This window comes from Asparagus officinalis, unplaced genomic scaffold, assembly GCF_001876935.1.
Source record: "Asparagus officinalis unplaced genomic scaffold, Aspof.V1 AsparagusV1_Un170, whole genome shotgun sequence".
Classification (NCBI taxonomy): Eukaryota; Viridiplantae; Streptophyta; class Magnoliopsida; order Asparagales; family Asparagaceae; genus Asparagus; species Asparagus officinalis.
Window position 1 is genome coordinate 192948 of NW_017972436.1, and position 19822 is coordinate 212769.

The window sequence follows — 19822 nt, forward strand, 5'->3', positions numbered from 1 at the left end:
AAATATCTCCTCCACTTGACCGTTGACCAACCACTCCTCCCGGTCACCCCTCCGCCTTCTGTTTGACTTCCACCGGCTGCTCCCGTCACCATCTCAAACTCTGCCCCTCAACTTAAATAAATAAATAAAAGTAAATTGAATAATCACAAGCTCTTCCCTCCTCTTTCCCCCTCCCAACATTCTCTTTGTCCCATCTCATTCTTGATCTCCAAATGCGATTTAAGAATCAAATATCTCCTCCACTTGACCGTTGACCAACCACTCCTCCCGGTCACCCCTCCGCCTTCTGTTTGACTTCCACCGGCTGCTCCCGTCACCATCTCAAACTCTGCCCCTCAACTTTTCTGTAAATTAACAAATGCTCAAATGCGTAGACTCGTTGCAAATAAGTATTGTTATTAAAATGCAAACATCGCGAAGGAGAGAGTTGAAAGAGGTAGGATGGAGAAAGTTAAAGCTACCCCGTTCTCTCTTTTTGTCTCCATTGTGTTCTTTTGAATCCAAAACGAGCAAACCATAAAAAATCTCCCAAAATTCTCAAATGGGTTATGTTAATTGCTGATTATAACCCATAAAGGATTCTCCTTTGCTCTTTTCAACAAATGGGTTTTGCTAAATGTTAGCTGTAACCAAGAAAGGAGACTCCTTTGGCCTTCTTACATGAAACAGAGTCTCTTAAAATTATCAAATTGGTTTTGCTAATTATTTTCTTTATCCAAGAAAACAGCTTCCTTTACTCTTTCTGAGGTATTCTCTCAACCGGCTATTATTTGAAATGGGAAGCAGAGGAGTTCTCTTCGGACCTCTCTTAATGCTCTCATGGTGTTTGCTATTTTCCCTCTTCCAAGCTCAGCTAGCTTTTTCACAGAACTCAACTTGTAATTCAAAAGATTTGAATGCTTTAAGAGGTTTTTTGGGAGGTATTCAATCTGGAATTGATGGGTGGAGCCTCAATGACTCTTCTGATTGTTGCACTTTGCCTGGCGTTTTCTGCGACGGTGCAGTTTCTGATCGAAGAGTTATTGAATTGAATCTTTTCAATATGAGCCTTAAAGGTTCTCTATCTGATTCTTTGGCCAATTTGGATCATTTGAAAACTCTCAATCTTTCTTATAATTCTCTACAAGGCTCAGCTCCTATAGACCTCCTTCATCTTCCTCGACTGGAGGTTCTTGATCTTAGTGTAAACAAGCTTTCAGGATTCATTCCGTTGAATACTAGCCTTCCCTTGATCCGGGTTTTCAATATTTCGACCAATTCATTCAATGGCACTCACCCTATCCTTTCAGGTTCAAGAAATCTCATGGAGTTTGATATCAGTTCCAATAGTTTCTGGGGAGGAATTAATGCTACAATTTGCAATTCATCAACACAGGTCCAAATCCTTAGATTCTCAGCAAACGGTTTCTCTGGCAAATTCCCAATTGGTTTTGGGATGTGTCGCTCTCTTCGTCAGCTTTCCATCGATATGAATGAGATTTCTGGTAGTTTGCCTGATGATTTATTCGAAATATCATGGTTGACACAATTGAATCTTCAAGGGAACAATCTTCAGGGTGTGGTGAGTTCAAGAATCAGTAATCTTTCTAACCTTGTTCAATTGGATCTTTCATTGAATAATTTCTCAGGTTTGATTCCTGATGCCATTGGTAATCTTAGAAAGCTAGAGTCTTTTTCTGTTCAATCCAACAGATTCAATGGAACTCTACCTTCTTCTTTGTCTAACTTGAACACACTTAGAATACTAAACCTTAGGAACAACTCATTGAGTGGTGATATTAGTGTCATTTCTTGGCTCTCAAGCCTAACTTCTCTTGATCTCGGTACAAATCTCTTTACTGGTTCTATTCCTTATAATCTCTCAAATTGTTCGGAATTGATGACCATAAATCTCGCTAGAAACAAACTCAGCAGTGAAATCCCGGCAAGCTTCATGAACCTCACTCGTCTCGCTTCCCTCTCACTATCGAATAACAGCTTCTCCAATCTCTCATTGGCATTGCAAGTCCTTCAGCATTGTCCAAATCTCACTAATCTTGTTCTCACGAAGAATTTCCTTCGTGGAGAAACAATGCCATCGGATAAAATTCAAGGATTTGAGAAGATGGAAGTTCTCGTTATTGCAAATTGTGCTCTCTCTGGCTCAATTCCATCTTGGTTGGCTAACTGCCCAAAATTGAAAGTCTTGGATATCTCATGGAATCATTTGGATGGAAAAATTCCTCCATGGATTGGAGATTTTGATTTTCTCTTTTACTTGGATATTTCAAACAACTCTCTCACAGGAGAAATCCCTAGCAGTTTGACACAAATGAAGAGTCTAATATCTGCTGATGCATTGAAACAAGGAGCTACAATTCAAGAATTCCCATTTTTCTCAAAAAGAAATTCGAGTGCGAAGGGTCTCCAATATAATCAAGTTAGCAGTTTCCCCTCATCTTTGATCCTTAGCAACAACAAGCTCGTTGGCCCAATATTGCCAGGATTTGGAGAGCTTAAGCAGCTCCTCATATTGGATCTCCATATGAATCATTTGTCAGGGACTATACCTGAAGAGCTATCAAAAATGTCAAACTTAGAAACCCTGGACTTATCACATAACAACCTTACCGGGGTTATTCCATCTTCATTTACCAAGCTTAACTTTTTAGCAAAGTTTCGCGTGGCATACAATAAATTGGTGGGGCAAATTCCTAGCGGTGGCCAGTTCTCAACATTCTCTATGGCTGATTTTGTCGGAAATCTAGGATTGTGTGGCTTTCATTTTTCTCCCTGCTCATCTGAAACTCCTGCTGAGCCTGAAGCTAGCAGGAAGAATAAAGGAGCAGCTATTGGTATGGCAATAGGAATCGGCATTGGGACTGCTTTACTCCTCACTATCATCTACTTAGCTGTGTACAGATTTCGATGTAGACAGCAGGAAGACACCGCAAAAGTGATGGCTGATGCTGAAGAGCAACTAGAATCTGCAGGGTCTAGCTTGGTTCTTCTCTTTCAGAACAAAGGCCAAACCGAACTGACCATTAATGATATATTGAAATCCACCAACAATTTCGATCAAGCACATATCATCGGCTGTGGAGGTTTCGGTTTAGTTTACAAAGCAACTTTCACAGATGGGAGGAAAGTTGCAATCAAAAGGCTCTCAGGTGATTTTTGTCAAATGGAGAGGGAATTCCAAGCTGAGGTTGAAACACTTTCAAGAGCTCAACACAACAATCTTGTTCTTCTTCAAGGATATTGTAGAGTTGGGAATGATAGACTTCTAATATACTCATACATGGAGAATGGTAGTCTTGATTATTGGCTTCATGAGAAGCTTGAAGAGGGATCAACACTGAATTGGGCAAAAAGACTACAAATAGCTCAAGGAGCGGCAAGGGGATTAGCTTATTTACATCAATCATGTGAGCCTCGTATACTGCACAGGGACATCAAATCAAGCAACATACTCCTGGATGAAAATTTTGTTGCTCATCTCGCTGATTTTGGGCTAGCGAGGCTTATTCTGCCTCAAGATACACATGTGTCAACTGATCTTGTTGGTACTTTGGGATATATACCTCCAGAATATGGCCAAGCCTCTGTGGCTACTTACAGAGGTGATGTGTACAGCTTCGGTGTTGTTCTATTGGAGTTGCTTACGGGCAGGAGGCCTGTGGATATGTGCAAACCGAAGGGATGCACGGATTTGATCGAGTGGGTTTTTCAGATGAAGAAGGAGAAGAGGGAAACCGAGGTTTTTGATGCGCACATATATGACACGGATTACGATGCACAGATGACAAAGATGCTCGAGATTGCATGCCTTTGTGTTAATCAATCTCCTAAACTTAGGCCATTGACGCAACAAGTAGTCAAATGGTTGGATGAAATTGGGACTTCAGAGTAGCTGATGATGTACATAGCATTTGCATGATCTTGGTGGTGCTGATAGAATCCAAGGCAATATAGATGTCAGGTATGTAAGTTACACTCTTTGTGATACAACTTTTGTTCTCAATGTCTTCCTATTCTCAATGTTGTAACTACTGTCTTAAGTATACCTCTATATGTAATGTAAAATACTACAAATTTCAATGACTTGTACAGTGTAAACTTAGAAAGTTTTCCTTCATAATGATAATGTGAAATCTAACGTTATGTCAACATGTACATTGTATCTTATAGTTCAGAATATTCATCCATTTTGTTTTGTTGAGATAGTTTCTTTTGATAATATTTTTTGCACCTATTACTTAAAAGCATATTGTGCACATCATCAAGAATCCTGTGCACATTATCATTATGAAATCCCAAGCATAAGTGTAGGCGTCAAAAATTACCCACAGATTCTCGCACGCGACTCGAGACAGAGAGAAGATGATGAACGTCATTATCCAAATCAAGGAGAATTATCTGATGTCATAGAGAAGCTAACAAATGCACGAAGCGAGTTGATAAAGCATACAAATCAACGGGATGGTACAATAACAAAGAAGCGACTCATTCAGCATAAAGAGGAATAGCTCGAGAGATCTGCATCCGGTTCATCCGCTTTCCTCGAAATCGTACCTAACTGGGATTCTCGAGAAGAGTGAGTATCTCGCTTTGCCAAGATATTCGCTTAAGTTTCTTGTCTCCTTTGCGAGGCAACGAAACCGTTCTTTTGATCTGATCGCTCGGTGGTTCACGGATTAACCCGGCACAGGAAAAAATCACACGCAAGCAGAAGACCGATAAACGATCTCTGCGTGTGTTCTCAGGAAATCTTTTTGTTTCTTTTCATTGTAAGAAAAGTCTTATAAAAAGACTTAATTTTTCTTTTATTTTGAATCGTTGTAACGCTTGAAGTTGTAACGGATTCGAAAGCAATAAAACCGATTTTCGACGCGAACACGCTAGCGATCACAATGGGAGGTAACAACCTTGTTGCCAAGGCTGTCGTGTCGCAGCCGACGATTAAGATCCTCGTGGATGAAGAGGTCGAATACGAGTTCGACCAGCAGAAATTTGAGGAGCACGTCTCCTCCTCCTCCTCCTCCAGATCGTCTTCTCCTTGTAAGGACGGGAAGGCCGCTTCCCTCAAGAAGGTTTGTTGGTCTTCAGATCTGAAGATTCGGGGTGACGTTCTTCACCCAGTTGTTGCTGAAGGCTTCTCCCCGGCGCTTAAGAAGGCCAGATCTGACGTTTGTGACAACTCCTCAAAGGTCAAGGAGTTGCCTGTCGAAGACACATTGTTGTTAACGAAAAGGGCTCGTCAAAGGCGCCGTCAACATCTCGCTTGCCAATTCGCCAAGGCTTTGGATCAGATGGACGAACTCTGTTACCAAGCGAATCTGAAGTTCAGAAAGTGCCAAGTGGCTAAGTCGCCGTCACAACCAACATCAGGGTCCTCCTCCCAACCGTCAACTGACAAATAGGTTCGTGTCAAACGAACCCGTTCTACGTTCGAGGAGCGCATCCAGAAGCACCACGCACTTGTTGCACATGCCCGGATCCTTGTGCATAAAGCACAAGAATTACAAAAAGAAGAGGTGTTCAAAAGGTCACTAAGATCTAAGTAGGTTTGGGTGTCGAAGGCCAAGTCAGCGTTTCTATCCGACAAGAGACACCAGTCGTGTCTCTCGCTCGATTGCATATCCAAAGTTGGTTCCCAGCTTTCGTCAAGTTCAGATCTCGCTCCTTCTAATCCCGCACCTTCAGTGAAGTTCCGCCACAGTATGAACATATCCAAAGGTAAGAAAACAATAGCGAATCGCCTAGGTCCTTTGCACGAAGATCGAGGTAAGGTTCCCGTCAGAGAACGTTTGGGCCCAGTGAATGAACCCCGAATAACTCATCGAGTTGGGGGTCGCATGTGCTTTTTGCAACAATTTGAAAGCTTCCTATAATGGAAAAACCCCTATTACTGACCGACTCAGGCTGCGTGTCGAAGTCCAAGAGCCCGTTGAGGTCCCACGCTTACAAAGGCGTAACTCCAAACGTGTGACTCTTGAAAATGCTAACAAAATGTTATATCCCCAGAAGAAAACATATTCATCTGACGATGATAACGTTATACCTGGAAAGTTGTGTCAGCACACGATAGGCTGCTCCGGCAATCATGCCGATGAGTTGTACTATCAGGCTGGGGGTACAAACAAATCTCGAAAGAGAAGTACCCGGAAAACGGATTCTCACTGTCCGTGTACCAAAATTATCCGGACAGTATTATTAGAATGTAGCTGTCCTAAGATCGCTCCACAGAGGGTCTTCGTATTCTAAAGGCTTTCCCCTGTAGCGTTGAAACCATGGTTGATAGGGGGTAAGTCAAGACATTTCCGTAAAAGAAAGTTAACCGGTCAAGATAACGAATTCCCTGAAGTCATTATCAACATGGTTGACAGAGAAAAATCTACGATTGTTTCAAACGTCTCTAATCCTGACTTTTCTTCGGGAAGAAAAGTCAATATAGGAATAGTCCAACGGATGTCTTGGCTCCAGCGAGAAGCCATCAAACACAGGGTTGACCCAAGGATGCACGAAGGACTATCTTCAGAGGACGAACTTTTAGATACTTGCTCCGCAATCGCCTCCGACGACACAATGTCTAGCGTGGGACAAGCTCGGGAAGTGTTCATGATTAACACTGAGCAGATGACCAAAATCATCGAGGATGCTTTGGCTAAGCAAAAAGAGAACTTCAAGTTCGAATTGGAAATGACCATGATGCGGATGAAGGAAGAACATGACCAACAGATTCGGGCTCTGTCCAATCAACTTGGTAAATCCAGTCGTCACAACATTGCTAACCAAGCAGGTAGCAATCCAGATGTGGATGAACCAACGTCGATAACCCTCCCATTGACCAGAACGCTGGGGGTGACCCCACTGAAGACAACGATGCTGGGGGTGGTCCTACTGAAGATGACAATGCTAGGGGTGGCTGCGTTGTTCCTTTTAGAAATCGTCCAAAGCATGATGCAAACTAAGACGAAAAGATGAAAGACCTCGAGAGCATAATCAACGCTCTGATGTCTGCTCGAGAGGTGAAGAAGATCGGTATTCTGTGTCTTTCCCAAGAGAGTGGGAGTCGATCCAGTATCCGGCGAAGTTCAACCTGATCAACTTCACGTCGTTCGATGGGAAAAGCTAGCCCACTCAGCATCTGGTCTACTTCAAGTCCCACTTAGGCATGATTTCTGACAATGAAACCTTGATGGTTCGGTCATTCGTGGGCACCCTTCGCGGGGCTGCCTTCGATTGGTACCGCTGTCTCAAGCCTGGAAGCGTCAATAGCTGGGATGACAGGGAAAACTCATTTCTCGGTAATTTTTTTGATGACGATACCGAGATATCAATCAGGACGCTCTTTGAGGAGAAACAGGAAGACGAAGAGACGGTCAATGACTTCGTCAAGCGCTTTCGAAATAAGGTAATGAACTGCCGAGATCCAGTCACAGAGGACTTCATCCTCCAAACCTATCATAACAACCTGTCCATTGATATCTTGGAAGTTATGGGAGTAGCACCGTCCAAGACTTGGAGAGAGTTGAAGGTGCACGTAGAACAGGCCGAACGCTTCCTCAGAAGAAAGAAAGCCGAGAGAAGCCGACCAACGGCTAACCCTCCAAAATCAAACGTCGCCTCCCGTGGAAAGGGGAATGTACTTGCACCAGCTGTTGATGTTAATCAGACGTCACAACAGTAACCCCGAAGACAGCAAAAGACTTCGGATCCGAGACTTCACAAAGAGTACTCCTTCAAGGACGAAGACGTTCCAGCCATTTTCGAATCACTCCTTAAAAACAACAAGATCAAGCTACCACCTATCACAAATCAGGAGGAAGCTGACAATACTTCGGATCCAAAGTACTGTGTGTACCACAAGAGGATCCTTCATCCCACCAAGCCTTGCTTCGCTCTCAAGAATAGCATCCAAACATTGGTTGAAGCTTGTGTCATAACGCTAAATTAAGCCGAATGAAGACTCCGACAAGTATTAGAGTATAAACTGCTCCTTCCAACACTCCGAAGAGTATACGAATATAAACTGCTTCTCAATACTCCAACAGGTATACGAGTCTAAACTATTTCCTAATTTTAACGGGAAGTTCCTAGAAGAATATCGTATGTGATATTCTTAAGGATAATCCGACCATTCAGCTGAGTACAATGTTAGAACCAGTTTCACAAAGAAAGCTAGGGGTGGATGTAACGGGAAGTTCCCGAAAGAATGCTATATGTTGCGTTCTTAGGGATAACCGGCTACAAAAAGGGGATGAATAAGAAACTCCAACTTGGACTCTAAATGCTTCCAAGAATGAAACACATCCAATTGTCGGGATCAATTTCACCAACTTCCAAGCACTCTTTTGCTGAGACGAGATTTGATCACTTCGTTGGATCAATCTTCCCTCACAAGAAACTCCCACTGGTGTTTGACAATTTATAATCTTCCACCACAAAATCCCTCACTGATCAAATTAATTGACGGGGGTTCCACTAAAATTCTTTCTGGTTTAATCCACTCAAACTCCCGTTACGTCTGTGCACTCAACACTTCCATTGTTAGAGTCCGGACATAATGCTCGGAATTTTGATCTGTCAATCCTTGACGAATTGTCAAACCCCTTCGTGTTAAGTTCTTATCACTTGACATCAAGAACCCCCACTGAGTAATCGGTACAAGTCAACACTCCCACTGTGATTTGTACTTCCACTCCCACTGTCTACGTGGTCAAACCTTCCTACAGTTAGGGCCACAACCAAAATCCCCTCTTGATTCCTCTAATGAACGTGAGGTCCATGAATCGAGTGATCAAACCTTCCTACAGTTAGGGCCACAACCAAAATACCCAACCAAAATCCCCTCTCGATTCCTCCATTGAACGTGAGGTTCACGAATCGAGCGATCAAATCTTCCAATAGTTAGGATCGTTCAAACCCCCCCCCATTTGGTCAAACCTTCATACAGTTAGGGCCAAAGCCAAAATCTCCTCTCGATTCCTTCCATGAACGAGAGGTCCACTTTTAAATCGAGTGATCAAACCTTCGTACAGTTAGGGTCACCTCAAACTCCCGCTTGGTCAAACTTTCCTACAATTAGGGTCAAAATCATAATTCACTCTCGATAAACAAGAAATTCACTTTTATTCGGTAATCAAACCTTCCGACAATTAAGATTATCCGAATTTTTTCGATTCTTGGAGTGGAGATCTCACTCTTAGTTTCACTTTTCAGATTCTCGAAGTGGAGATCCCACTTTGAGTTTCCTTTGCAACTGGAGATAGAATATAAAATTCTTTCTTTCCAACATCGGGTTCGTCTTTACCCCAAGAGAAGACACTACTTTTCAACTCCCAAAATCCGCGTCTTACACACGCGGGGAATTTTATCCCAAATCCTAAGTAGGGATAAGTTAGTGCCTAACACACGTTGTCGGTTTAGTCTTTCACTGATTGAAGAAGACATCAGAATCCAAGTCTAGGGATTTTTATCCCGAAGCCTAAGTAGGGATAAATCAACGCCTAACACGCGTTACCGAGTAGTCTATTCCCGTATGAAAGACAAAGTCTACGTATTCAATATCGTAGCACTAAGAGAGTTAACTCTCTTAGAACAATGTCACATCCGGAACGGACTTAAACAATCCGCATGCAAGCCCGATTCAAACTATAATCGGTAAAGGCAACCCAAATCCGTTAAAGGCTGAGGATTTGCCAAAAATCCTAAGTCCACGTCTAATACACGTTGCCGTTTAGTCTTTTCACGGGAGAAAGACGAATTCTACGTATTAAATAACGTGGCACTAAAAGAGTTAACTCTTTTAGCACAACGTTACATACGGAACTGATTTGAACAATCTGCATGCTAACCTGACTCAAACGGTAGTCAGTAAAGGATAATCAAACCCGTTGATGGCTGAAAATTTGCCAAAAATTCTATAAATGTGATAGTCATTGATGCACCAGCTCCATTAATTGGTCTCGTGACTCAAGGATCTGATAACTTCAGGATAAGATCCAGTCATGCAGATGAATCAACTTTAACAGTTGGTCCTACAGTCCCAATATTTGGGACCGTCACGCTCCAACGCCTTAAGAGCATAAACTATATAGACACCGGTTAACGCGTTATGATAAAAGGTTAATACCGGTCAATACAAAACCCTAAGATCAACACTGGTCAACGCGTACCTCTAGATCAACGTCGATCAACACGTAGCCCCAAGTCAACACCGGTCAACGTATAGTCCTAGGTCAACGCCGGTCAACGCATGGCCTCCAATCAACTCCAAAGTTCATATATGAATTTCTGACGAAGATAGTCAGTTCAAAGTCAACTCAACCACACGAGCTAAAACCAACTCATCAGTTTCGATTTGAGACATTGACAACAGCCAACCGATAAACGCAACGCCGGAGGAATTTCAGCTATTCGTCAAAATATTGAATAGACTGAAAATCGAAGAAGTCAAGAATCGAAGCCAACTACAGGTCTTTTTTTACCGACTGAAGGTTGGACCGATTACATCCAAAGTATTTCAGGCTCTTCTGCAAAAGAAACGAGACTGAAACACTTTGGAGGAGGTATCTGTAGGCGTTAAAATTTACCTACGGGTTCCAGCACGCGGCTCGAGACAAAGAGAAGATGATGAACGTTATTATCCAAATCAAGGAGATTTATCTAATGTCATAGAGAAGCTAACAAATGCACGAAGCGAGTTGATAAAGCATACAAATCAACGGGGTGGTACAATAACAAAGAAGTGACTCATTCAGTATAAAGAGGAATAGCTAGAGAGATCTACATCTGGTTCATCCGTTTCCCTCGAAATCATACCTAGCTACGATTCTCGAGAAGAGTGGGTTTCTCGCTTTGCCGAGATATTTGCTTAAGTTTCTTGTCTCCTTTGTGAGGTAACGAAACCGTTCTTTTGATCTGATCGCTCGATGGTCCACGAATTAACCCCGGCAAATGTAAAGATCCCGCGCAAGCAGAAGACTGATAAACGATCTATGCATGTGTTCTCAGGAAATCTTTCTGTTTCTTTTCATTGTAAGGAAAGTTTTATAAAAAGACTTAATTTTTCTTTTATTTTGAATCGTTGTAACGCTTGAAGTTGTAATGGATTCGAAAGCAATGAAACCGATTTCCGACGCGAACAATAAGCTTAAGAAAAGCTTTCCCTGATCAATATTATGTTTTACTATTTTGAATATTTCATTTTAAACTGAATTTATCCTAATCCTAATTGTATCTTATACTAATCCCATGTGAACCACATATATCTCAACAATTTAAAAATAAGATTACTAAAATGCATGAAACACTATTTTAAATATTTTATTTAAATGTTAATCTATCATAATACTAATTATATTACTAAATAAATAAATATTACTAAAAATAAACAAACCCAAAAATTTTCAAAATTTACACAAAATACCCTTAAAAGTTCAAACTTACACAAAACACTCCGACTTTTTACAACTTAAAACAACAAACATGAAATTAGAAATTAATAACAACCCCCAAAGAATTTAAAGTTTGCAATTAACACCCTCAACATGTCAAAAATTTAGAAAAAATCTCAAAATTTTAAATTACAAAATAGCACCCTAAAATTCTGAAATTTTAAAACTTATAAATAGTATAGATAAGTACAAGCCATTACCACGAGACACTTAAAATTTTAAAATTTGTAAAAAATAACATCAAAGTTACAAAAATTACAGAGGCTGCCTCAAAAGTTAAAAATTAGAAAGAACCCTAAAATTTCAAAGCTTATAACCTGTACACATCCAATCTAGAAATTATCAGCAGACAGCTAAAAATTTAAATTTTGTAAAAAACAACCCAAAGTTTCAATAATTGTTAAAGCACCCTCAAACTTTTGGAGTCATATAAAATATTCTAACAATTAAATCTTACCACCAACACACGAAACATGAACATTACAAGTTTTTAAAATTGCAAAACGCAAACTCAAAAGTTTAAAATAAAAAAAAGGCTAATATTTATAAACTTGGTAATAAAATAGCAATTGTTTGATGTTCTTTCATTAAGATATATAAATTTAACTTTCAATTTAAAGTTTACTATCCCTTTTCAGCATCTAAAAATAGTATAAGTTGATGCTAGTTAAAATAGCAAAAATAATAAATTAAAAACATCCAAAAAAGGAATAAAATTTTAAAAAATATATGATAGATTAAAATTAACATCACTGTATAAATTAAAGCAATTGCATATAGTTTTACTAAATATTACTTTATTAGAAGACGAAATTTCATAAAACTGATAAAAGACTATAATATAATAGCTTAGCATTAATTGATTATAATGTATAAATATTGATGTCTAATGTTAATAATATTTATAGGGTAAAAAATATATAAGGAGTTGCGTATAGAGAAACTATCAAAAAATTCAGGGCTATCCTTCAAAAGAATCAAGCTGTTTTCATTTCAAATGGAGAAGTGAAGAAAATAATCCCAAAATTTGAAAATGTTCATGAATAACTTCTATTAACATTGATAAAAAGCAGATCTATCAAAGAAGCACTAACTCCGTTCTCCTATCAACTTTGTCCCAATCAAAGAAGCATTCTCCATAGAAGATATAAAAAAATTTAGTAAGTATTTATAAATTTTCACACTTTATTCTCGAATACTAAATGAATCATAAGTATTGCCCTTTGGGACAAGGATTTGACGAGGAAGTGAGAGAGGGGACACCAAACATAGGTGTGTGCCATTGACCATTGCACCAATCCAATGGACTATGTCATACAGGGAACAACCCATGAAGGTTGGGATAGAAAGAAAGCTGGCTTTGCTTCTGTGTCATTCGAGCTGCCAAACTTGCTATAAAATTACATAAATATCTTGCAATAGAAACTAAAGCGAAGCTATTGAAAGCCTATATTGCGATATATAACAAGATAGATTAGAGGAGGGAAATCATTATAATAGACAAAAGATACACATTATACTTATTTATAATAGCATAAATAAAAAAAATGACCTTTTTCTTTTTCCTATATAGTGGCATGACTCTGTGTGTAACTTTATTTAAGGATATGGTTACCAATGAAGATTAATTTTTGAAGACACCATTAAATATAAGCATGTAATAGCACTATCAAATTTCGAGATATTTAAATATGAAAGTAACATATTTTATTACCAAAATTCTTATTAAAAGCCACTAAACATAAAATTCACTTTATATCTATCTCAAATTATAGAGGAGATGTGCATATCATCGATGTAACTCAATAAAGAAATATTATATTTTATATCTACTATGCAGGGCTCATTTATAACAAGCTATCAAGACAAAAACATTTCCATCCAGGCTTTTTATAAATTCAACATAAATTCAAAAATACTGATATATGCAGTTATCATAACATTCAAAAGAGGTATGACTTTACATGACCCACTCTAAAATATTTTACTAATATACAAACATGCTAATGCACCTATAATACAAAGATAACTACTATTTATAATAGAGTCGAGCCATGGTTCTACGCTTGCAAAGGCTACAAAAAATATGGATAGAGATGTTAATAAGAGTGTCCAAATGATAAATGTCACAGAATCACCGATGACGTAGTACCAAGTTAAGTAATATCCCTTCTTCATGAAATAAACATATTAAAATTAAATATTAACATTATAATCTAAGGTAAATTAACAATGAAAAAATACAGTTGTTTGGTTTAAATCCCTGTGAAAAATGAACATGGACAGAGCAAATATAACATTATTTGACACGACATAAACTCTTATTGGATGTACAATAAAAGAATTCATACCAGAGAAATAAGAGGTAACTCCTAATCTTATGTAATTAATAAATTAGAAACACAAAATTTTATATCTATGATATTAAAATTTATTCTCATTGAAACAAAAAATTATTCAAAGTTCATATTTCCAAAGATGTTTGTGTTGAACATCGAAAATACATTTAACTTCTTTGTGAAGTAAGACAAGAAGACAAAAGATGAACGAGCTCTGGGAATGATAACAGTATGAGAAATCTAACTCCAGCTTGATATCACAATTACTATACATGATAAAGACACTAATCCAGAATTGCTCAGGAAAAAGATAAAAGAGGAGAATGATTAATCTTGACTCAATTAAAAAAATAAAAAAGGAGGAATAAAATATCTATTTTTTGAATATTTTATAGAATAATTTAAATTTTTGAGTAAAATTAGGCATTCTTTTAGAAGGGATCGTGAACTTTTTAAATACTTATATTTATGTGGATGCTTTTATCATATTAAAGTGTACTAGAGTTACCATTAATATTTAGTTTATGATTTTTTATGAAGTCTATCAATAATTATTAACAATCTTCATATTTTCTTTAGATGTTCTAGCCCACTTTTAATTAATCATCTTGGTTTATTGGCTTTAATTATTCATCTTCTTTTTATAACGCTATTTTTTCAAGTGGTTTTCACTTTTGTGACACTGTAATTTCTCAAGTCAAGCTTGGTTTCATGTTAGTCTAGTTTCATGTTAGTCTAAACAATATGAAAATTCAAATTGACTTTGGATTACGTCTATTTCCTATCAATTCAATTATTAACATGAAAATTTAAATTCGATGTATCCTATTAAAACAAATGTCAAAGAAAATAAATAATCATAATGCTAAAGTTTAGAGACACAAGTGAGCAAAAAACTATCAAAGTGGAATTGTAGAATAAATTTTAATAAGAAAATAAATTAAAAATACTTAATCGTGATAGTTAACCACTTGCATAAAATGTTGTACGTGTGTGTGTATGTATATAAAAATTTTACATGAAACTTTATCTCAAATGACAAACCTCCTTCAAAAGATGAGACTACATCCTCACTCCATATTAATGAATTGGTCCATACTGAAAACTGTAGGTGCGCTGGCAGCGCTCCGAAATCGTGCGCTGCAGGGGTTTTTTCGCAAAAAACATAGCGATTTCAGTTCCCGTGACCCCAAATCTCTTCGTGACCCTGATTCTCTCTCTCCTCCAAAATTCCTCAATCCCTCCGAAAATTCCTCAATCCCTCTCCCCAAAATTCTTCAATCCCTCTCCCCCCTTCCCATGATTCGAGCCCCAAACCCCAACTACGATTCGAGCCCCAAACCCCAACCCCAAATCCTCCGCCATGATAACTCCTTCGACCACGAAACCGTCGTGAAACCGCCGTCGGGCGTGCGCCCTCCTTCGACCGCCGTGAGATCTCCCCACAGACCTTACCCTCTCCCCTCCTCCTTACAGATCTTCCCCTTCCTACGATTCGAGCCCCAAATCCTTCGCCATCACTCTCGTCGCCATCACTCCCGAGAACCATCGAACAACCCCCGTTTGTTCTTCCTCATCGGACTCGTCGCCATCACTCTCGTCGTCGAGCTGCTGATCTCGCCGTCACTCTCGTCGTTGAGCTACTGATCTCGCCGTCACACTCCTTTTGACTCTCAGGTAACTCAGCTCCTTTCATTTCCGATCTCTACAATTTCTTCCCCTTTCTATCTGTAAAAATCTCATAAAATTCGTAATTGAGTTATGTATTTGGTTTTCATTGGTATTTGGTGTTCATGTTTTGCTCTATTACTGATTTCTTAAAGGGTAAACCTAAGTGTAGTATTAGGTTTAGGGCAAATTGTAATCAGTGATCGTTTAATTTGAATTGGTGAACGATTCTTCATTGGTATTTGGGTTTTCTGCCTAATTTATGTTTGGAGTGACATTAGAAGCTTAGAAACACTACTTCCTTGTTGATCATTACGAAATAGCTGCATCTACTTTAAGTAAGATTGTAGTGCAGTTTTCTGCCTAATTTTTATTCCGCAGATTAGTTTCTCTGAATAAAGTGAACTCCAAAAACATATAATAAGCTTTCTGATTGTAAATAACAAAGAATACATGGGCTCTCTTTTTTGGTCTTTAACTTTTTTCAATATCATTGGTTTTAATTGTTGTTAATTTATTAGTTTTTATTGGAGCTTTATGAAAATGAGAATGTGGTTTCAATCTGTAATATTTTTTCTGGTTGTAATTCAATCTTCTTTGTTGTATTAGGTTTGGTTATTTTCTAGAATGGATGAAACAAATTCAACTAGTGTAGAGTTCGGAATAGGAGAATCAAGTGCTATTGGAAGTGAAATTGCGGACAATACTATAAATGCTCCTAAACCACTACTAGGAATGAAGTTTAATAGTTATGAAGAAGGTTATAACTATTATAACTCTTATGCATTGTTGATGGGTTTTGGAATAAGAAAGAGCACGGTAAATTACTCGCGTAAGACTAGAGAAGTGGTAGACAGAAAGTTTGTTTGTGATAAGGAGGGCCATAGACCTAAAAGAGACAAGATAGAAAATCCAGTTCGGCGAGAGACCCGAGTGGGATGTAAGACAATGATGCGAATTAAATTATTGAAGGACAAATCGTGGGAGGTCACGGGGTTTATTGAAGAACATACAAATCATGTGTTGAGTAGTCCAGACAAAGCAAAAATGCACAGATCACATCAACAATTCCATAAAACTCAAAGATGTAAAAAACTTATTGATAGTCTACAAGAAGAAGGTATGCCTCCTTCCACTATTTCTCGTGTCATCAATGCAACTAATGGAAGAGAAGGTGAAATAGTGACATCACAACAATGCATTGATCATATCAGAACCCAAAGAGTCAATAATATTGGTCATGAATGTATATCTATCATTCGACATTTTCAGAGTGCGACAGCGAATGATCCAGAATTTTATTTTGCAATAGAAATAGATAGTAGTGGACAATTGAGGAGTGTTTTCTGGGCCGATGGAAGATCAAGAGCATCTTATTTGAAATTTAGTGATGTTATTGTGTTTGATGTGACATACAGAATTAATAAGTCCAGTCTTCCATTTGCTCCATTTACTGGTGTAAATCAACATAGGCAGTCCACTTTACTTGGTTGTGCATTATTAGCCGATGAACAGGAAGATACATTTGTTTGGTTATTTGAAGAATGGCTGAAATGCATGCATGGCATTAAACCAGGTGCTATTATAACAGATCAGGATAGAGCAATGTGTAATGCTATTCACTCAGTGTTTCCAACGATAAGACATCGTTATTGCTATTGGCACATGCAAAAGCATATTATTGATCATTTGCATACTTTGATATCTCGTTATGGTGAATAGTTTCAAAGGTATTGGGGCTTGTGGTATAATAGTTCTTCAATTGAACAATGTGAAGGATATTGGGTTGAGATGAAAGAGAAGTTTGATATAAATGAAGAAGGTGAGGGATGGTTGCAAACAATTTACAAATACCGAGATCACTGGGTGCCGTGTTATCTGAAGGACACTTTTTTTGCTAGAATGAGATCAAGCCAAAGAAGTGAAAGTATTAATGCATTTTTTGATGAGTATGTTAACTCACAGACTCAATTACATGTGTTTGTGACACAATATGAAAAAGCAGTAACTCATCGTCGCTTATTTTAAGAATCTTAACACAAAGCCTGTCATGCTCCTTGGACATCCAATTGAGGTCCAAGCTGGAGAAATGTATACACGCAATATGTTTGATGTGTTCCAAACCGAATTCAAAGGATTTGGTACAGAGTTTTGTGAAGAATTGAGAAAAGATGGGGACATTGTTGAATACAAGGTCTGTAAGTTTACAGATAGAGGAAATTGGGAGGTGGTCACTTATGAACAATCTAGTCAGATGCAGTTCCGTTGCACTTGTGCTTTGTTTGAAACTAATGGTGTTGTATGTAGACATATATTATCGCTAATGATGGCTAGGCAAATGGATTCATTACCCGACCATTACATCCTACACCGTTGGACTATACATGCTCGACATTGTAACATTGGGGTTGGCAACATTATATATGGAAGAAACATCATAAGCTGTGAAGAGAAGATTAACTTATTGAAAACTTGGGCTTTAAGAGCAAAATTCAACAATGCGCTCGAACTTGCATTTATTTCAGAAGAGAAGATGCAAAATCTAGATGATGTGCTGACAAAATTTATAGAACAACTGCTAGAAGAAGTTGGAGCACATTCCTCAAATCAAGATCAAAAGGTGGATACTCCTCAAATTTCTGCACACGTCTCACATACAATGGAGCACATTCCTCAGATTACAATTCGTGATCCTGATAGAGCTGCAAGGGCTAAAGGTCGTCCACGTAATGCAACTAGAATCCAGTCAGGTTTAGAACAAGCACAAGAAAAGAAAGAAAGGAAGAAACGTATATGTAGCAGATGTGGTGAACTCGGGCATTATAGAACTAGCTGTAAAGTCAACTTGCCAATGTACAGTTAATATTTTTCCATGAAAGTTCATAACACATAAATTTTGCATTTAGTACAATTATAAATTTTGCAATTAGAGAAAGGCTTCATTAAGCAACAACAACTTTAAAATCATATAGTGATTCAACATGTAATCACAGTTGGGAAAGATAAATAACATTCATAATCCAGTGCTTATCCTAGTTAATGTCATTATCAACTATCAAGGAAACACAACTGGAGGATGGATTCTAGATGTAATCAGAAAGGAAGACATTGTTTCCTTGGGAGAAATCTCAAACATTGAAAGCTCAACAGTGGACATACGGAAGATACACATGATATAAAGCTTTGGAAGCCTTAACCTTCAGTTTATAAAGCTCAATCAGTCTGTTTTTTCCTCATTGGTAGCAATTATTACCTTTGACGTCTCTTTTTGATTAAAAAGAAAGCCAATGTATATCTTGCAGACCACTACATGAAGCTTAACTATGCAATACATGAAAATTGTAACAACATCGGAAACTTGAGCAATGCGACAACTAAACACTACCAGAACATGCACAAGAAAATCAGTTACAGCATCGGAAACATAACTATGCAATACATGGAGAACATACACTTCAACAAATCCAATAATACATTCTTACACCCTACTTAGCACAAATCCAATAAAAATACCAAATACAAATCCTAGAAAAATACCAAATAAAAGAGCAAATATAACAAGCTTCAACAAATCCAAAATATCAATCTCAATCTTTCTCTTTTCCCGCACTTCTCCACTTGACACGGCTCTTGAAACTTGCGGCGTCACGCTCGACTGCTTGGTCTGAACAAGCTCTACCTTTGAACCTTCAAACTCCTCTTCATCAGATACCCATTTGAAGAATCCACAATTACTCACTTTCCAATTAGCGCATCCCAAAAACAATCAACCGGAGTTCTTCTTAGTTTCAGATCTGGAGAGTATAGCCCTCCTTCCACAATGGCACAACAGTCCATGATGATTGCTTGAAGATGACTCCATGATCCACGGCTATAGATACAAAAGTTTGCATATTCATAGCAATTGAAAAATAATAATTGGCAAAATAATAAAAACACACTCAGATACAAAAGCTCACTCGTGATCCTCTAAATATCAACGTGTTGAACATAACTATTGAAGTGATCAGGTTAGCTATAGAAGATTTCTATCATTCTTTGCCTACTGGTTTCTGCTTAATTAACATATATATTTTCAAACTTTGTTCAATTATAAAGTTCAACTGAAAACTTAAAAAGTTCAGTAGGAAGAATGTTATTTGCTTGGAAGTTAAATTAAAACAAGCAAGCTTAAGCACGCTCATTGATATTCCTGGCCCCCTGCAATTGAAGTAATTGTCTTCAGCTATTGTATGTTTGTGTAGCCATATCAAATATCCATAAAGTTAGAAATATTAAATGGATTTGTAGGACAACAGGATTCACTTACTCATAAAGTTAGAAATCTTTCGGTAGCATATCAAATATCCAACGCAAATAACGACTATATTTCAT

General features: G+C 38.1%; 3 protein-coding genes across 3 annotated transcripts; all 3 read left to right on the top strand.

Annotated features, from left to right (window-relative positions):
• The first annotated feature begins 351 nt into the window (after window positions 1-351).
• On the top strand, window positions 352-3936 carry LOC109827383 (phytosulfokine receptor 1-like). Its single transcript, XM_020394391.1, has one exon. It carries the CDS (start codon window positions 776-778, stop codon window positions 3890-3892), a length of 3117 nt encoding a protein of 1038 aa, XP_020249980.1. The 5' UTR covers window positions 352-775; the 3' UTR covers window positions 3893-3936.
• A 956-nt stretch (window positions 3937-4892) lies between these two features.
• LOC109827387 (protein FAR1-RELATED SEQUENCE 5-like) lies at window positions 4893-17170 on the top strand. The gene is made up of 2 exons (XM_020394394.1): window positions 4893-5072; window positions 16058-17170. Exons 1-2 carry the CDS (start codon window positions 4893-4895, stop codon window positions 17168-17170), a joined length of 1293 nt encoding a protein of 430 aa, XP_020249983.1.
• Window positions 17171-17498: 328 nt separating this feature from the next.
• Window positions 17499-18311, top strand: LOC109827388 (protein FAR1-RELATED SEQUENCE 12-like). Its single transcript, XM_020394395.1, has one exon. The coding sequence runs from the start codon at window positions 17499-17501 to the stop codon at window positions 18309-18311; it is 813 nt and encodes a 270-aa protein (XP_020249984.1).
• The last annotated feature ends 1511 nt before the right edge of the window (window positions 18312-19822 follow it).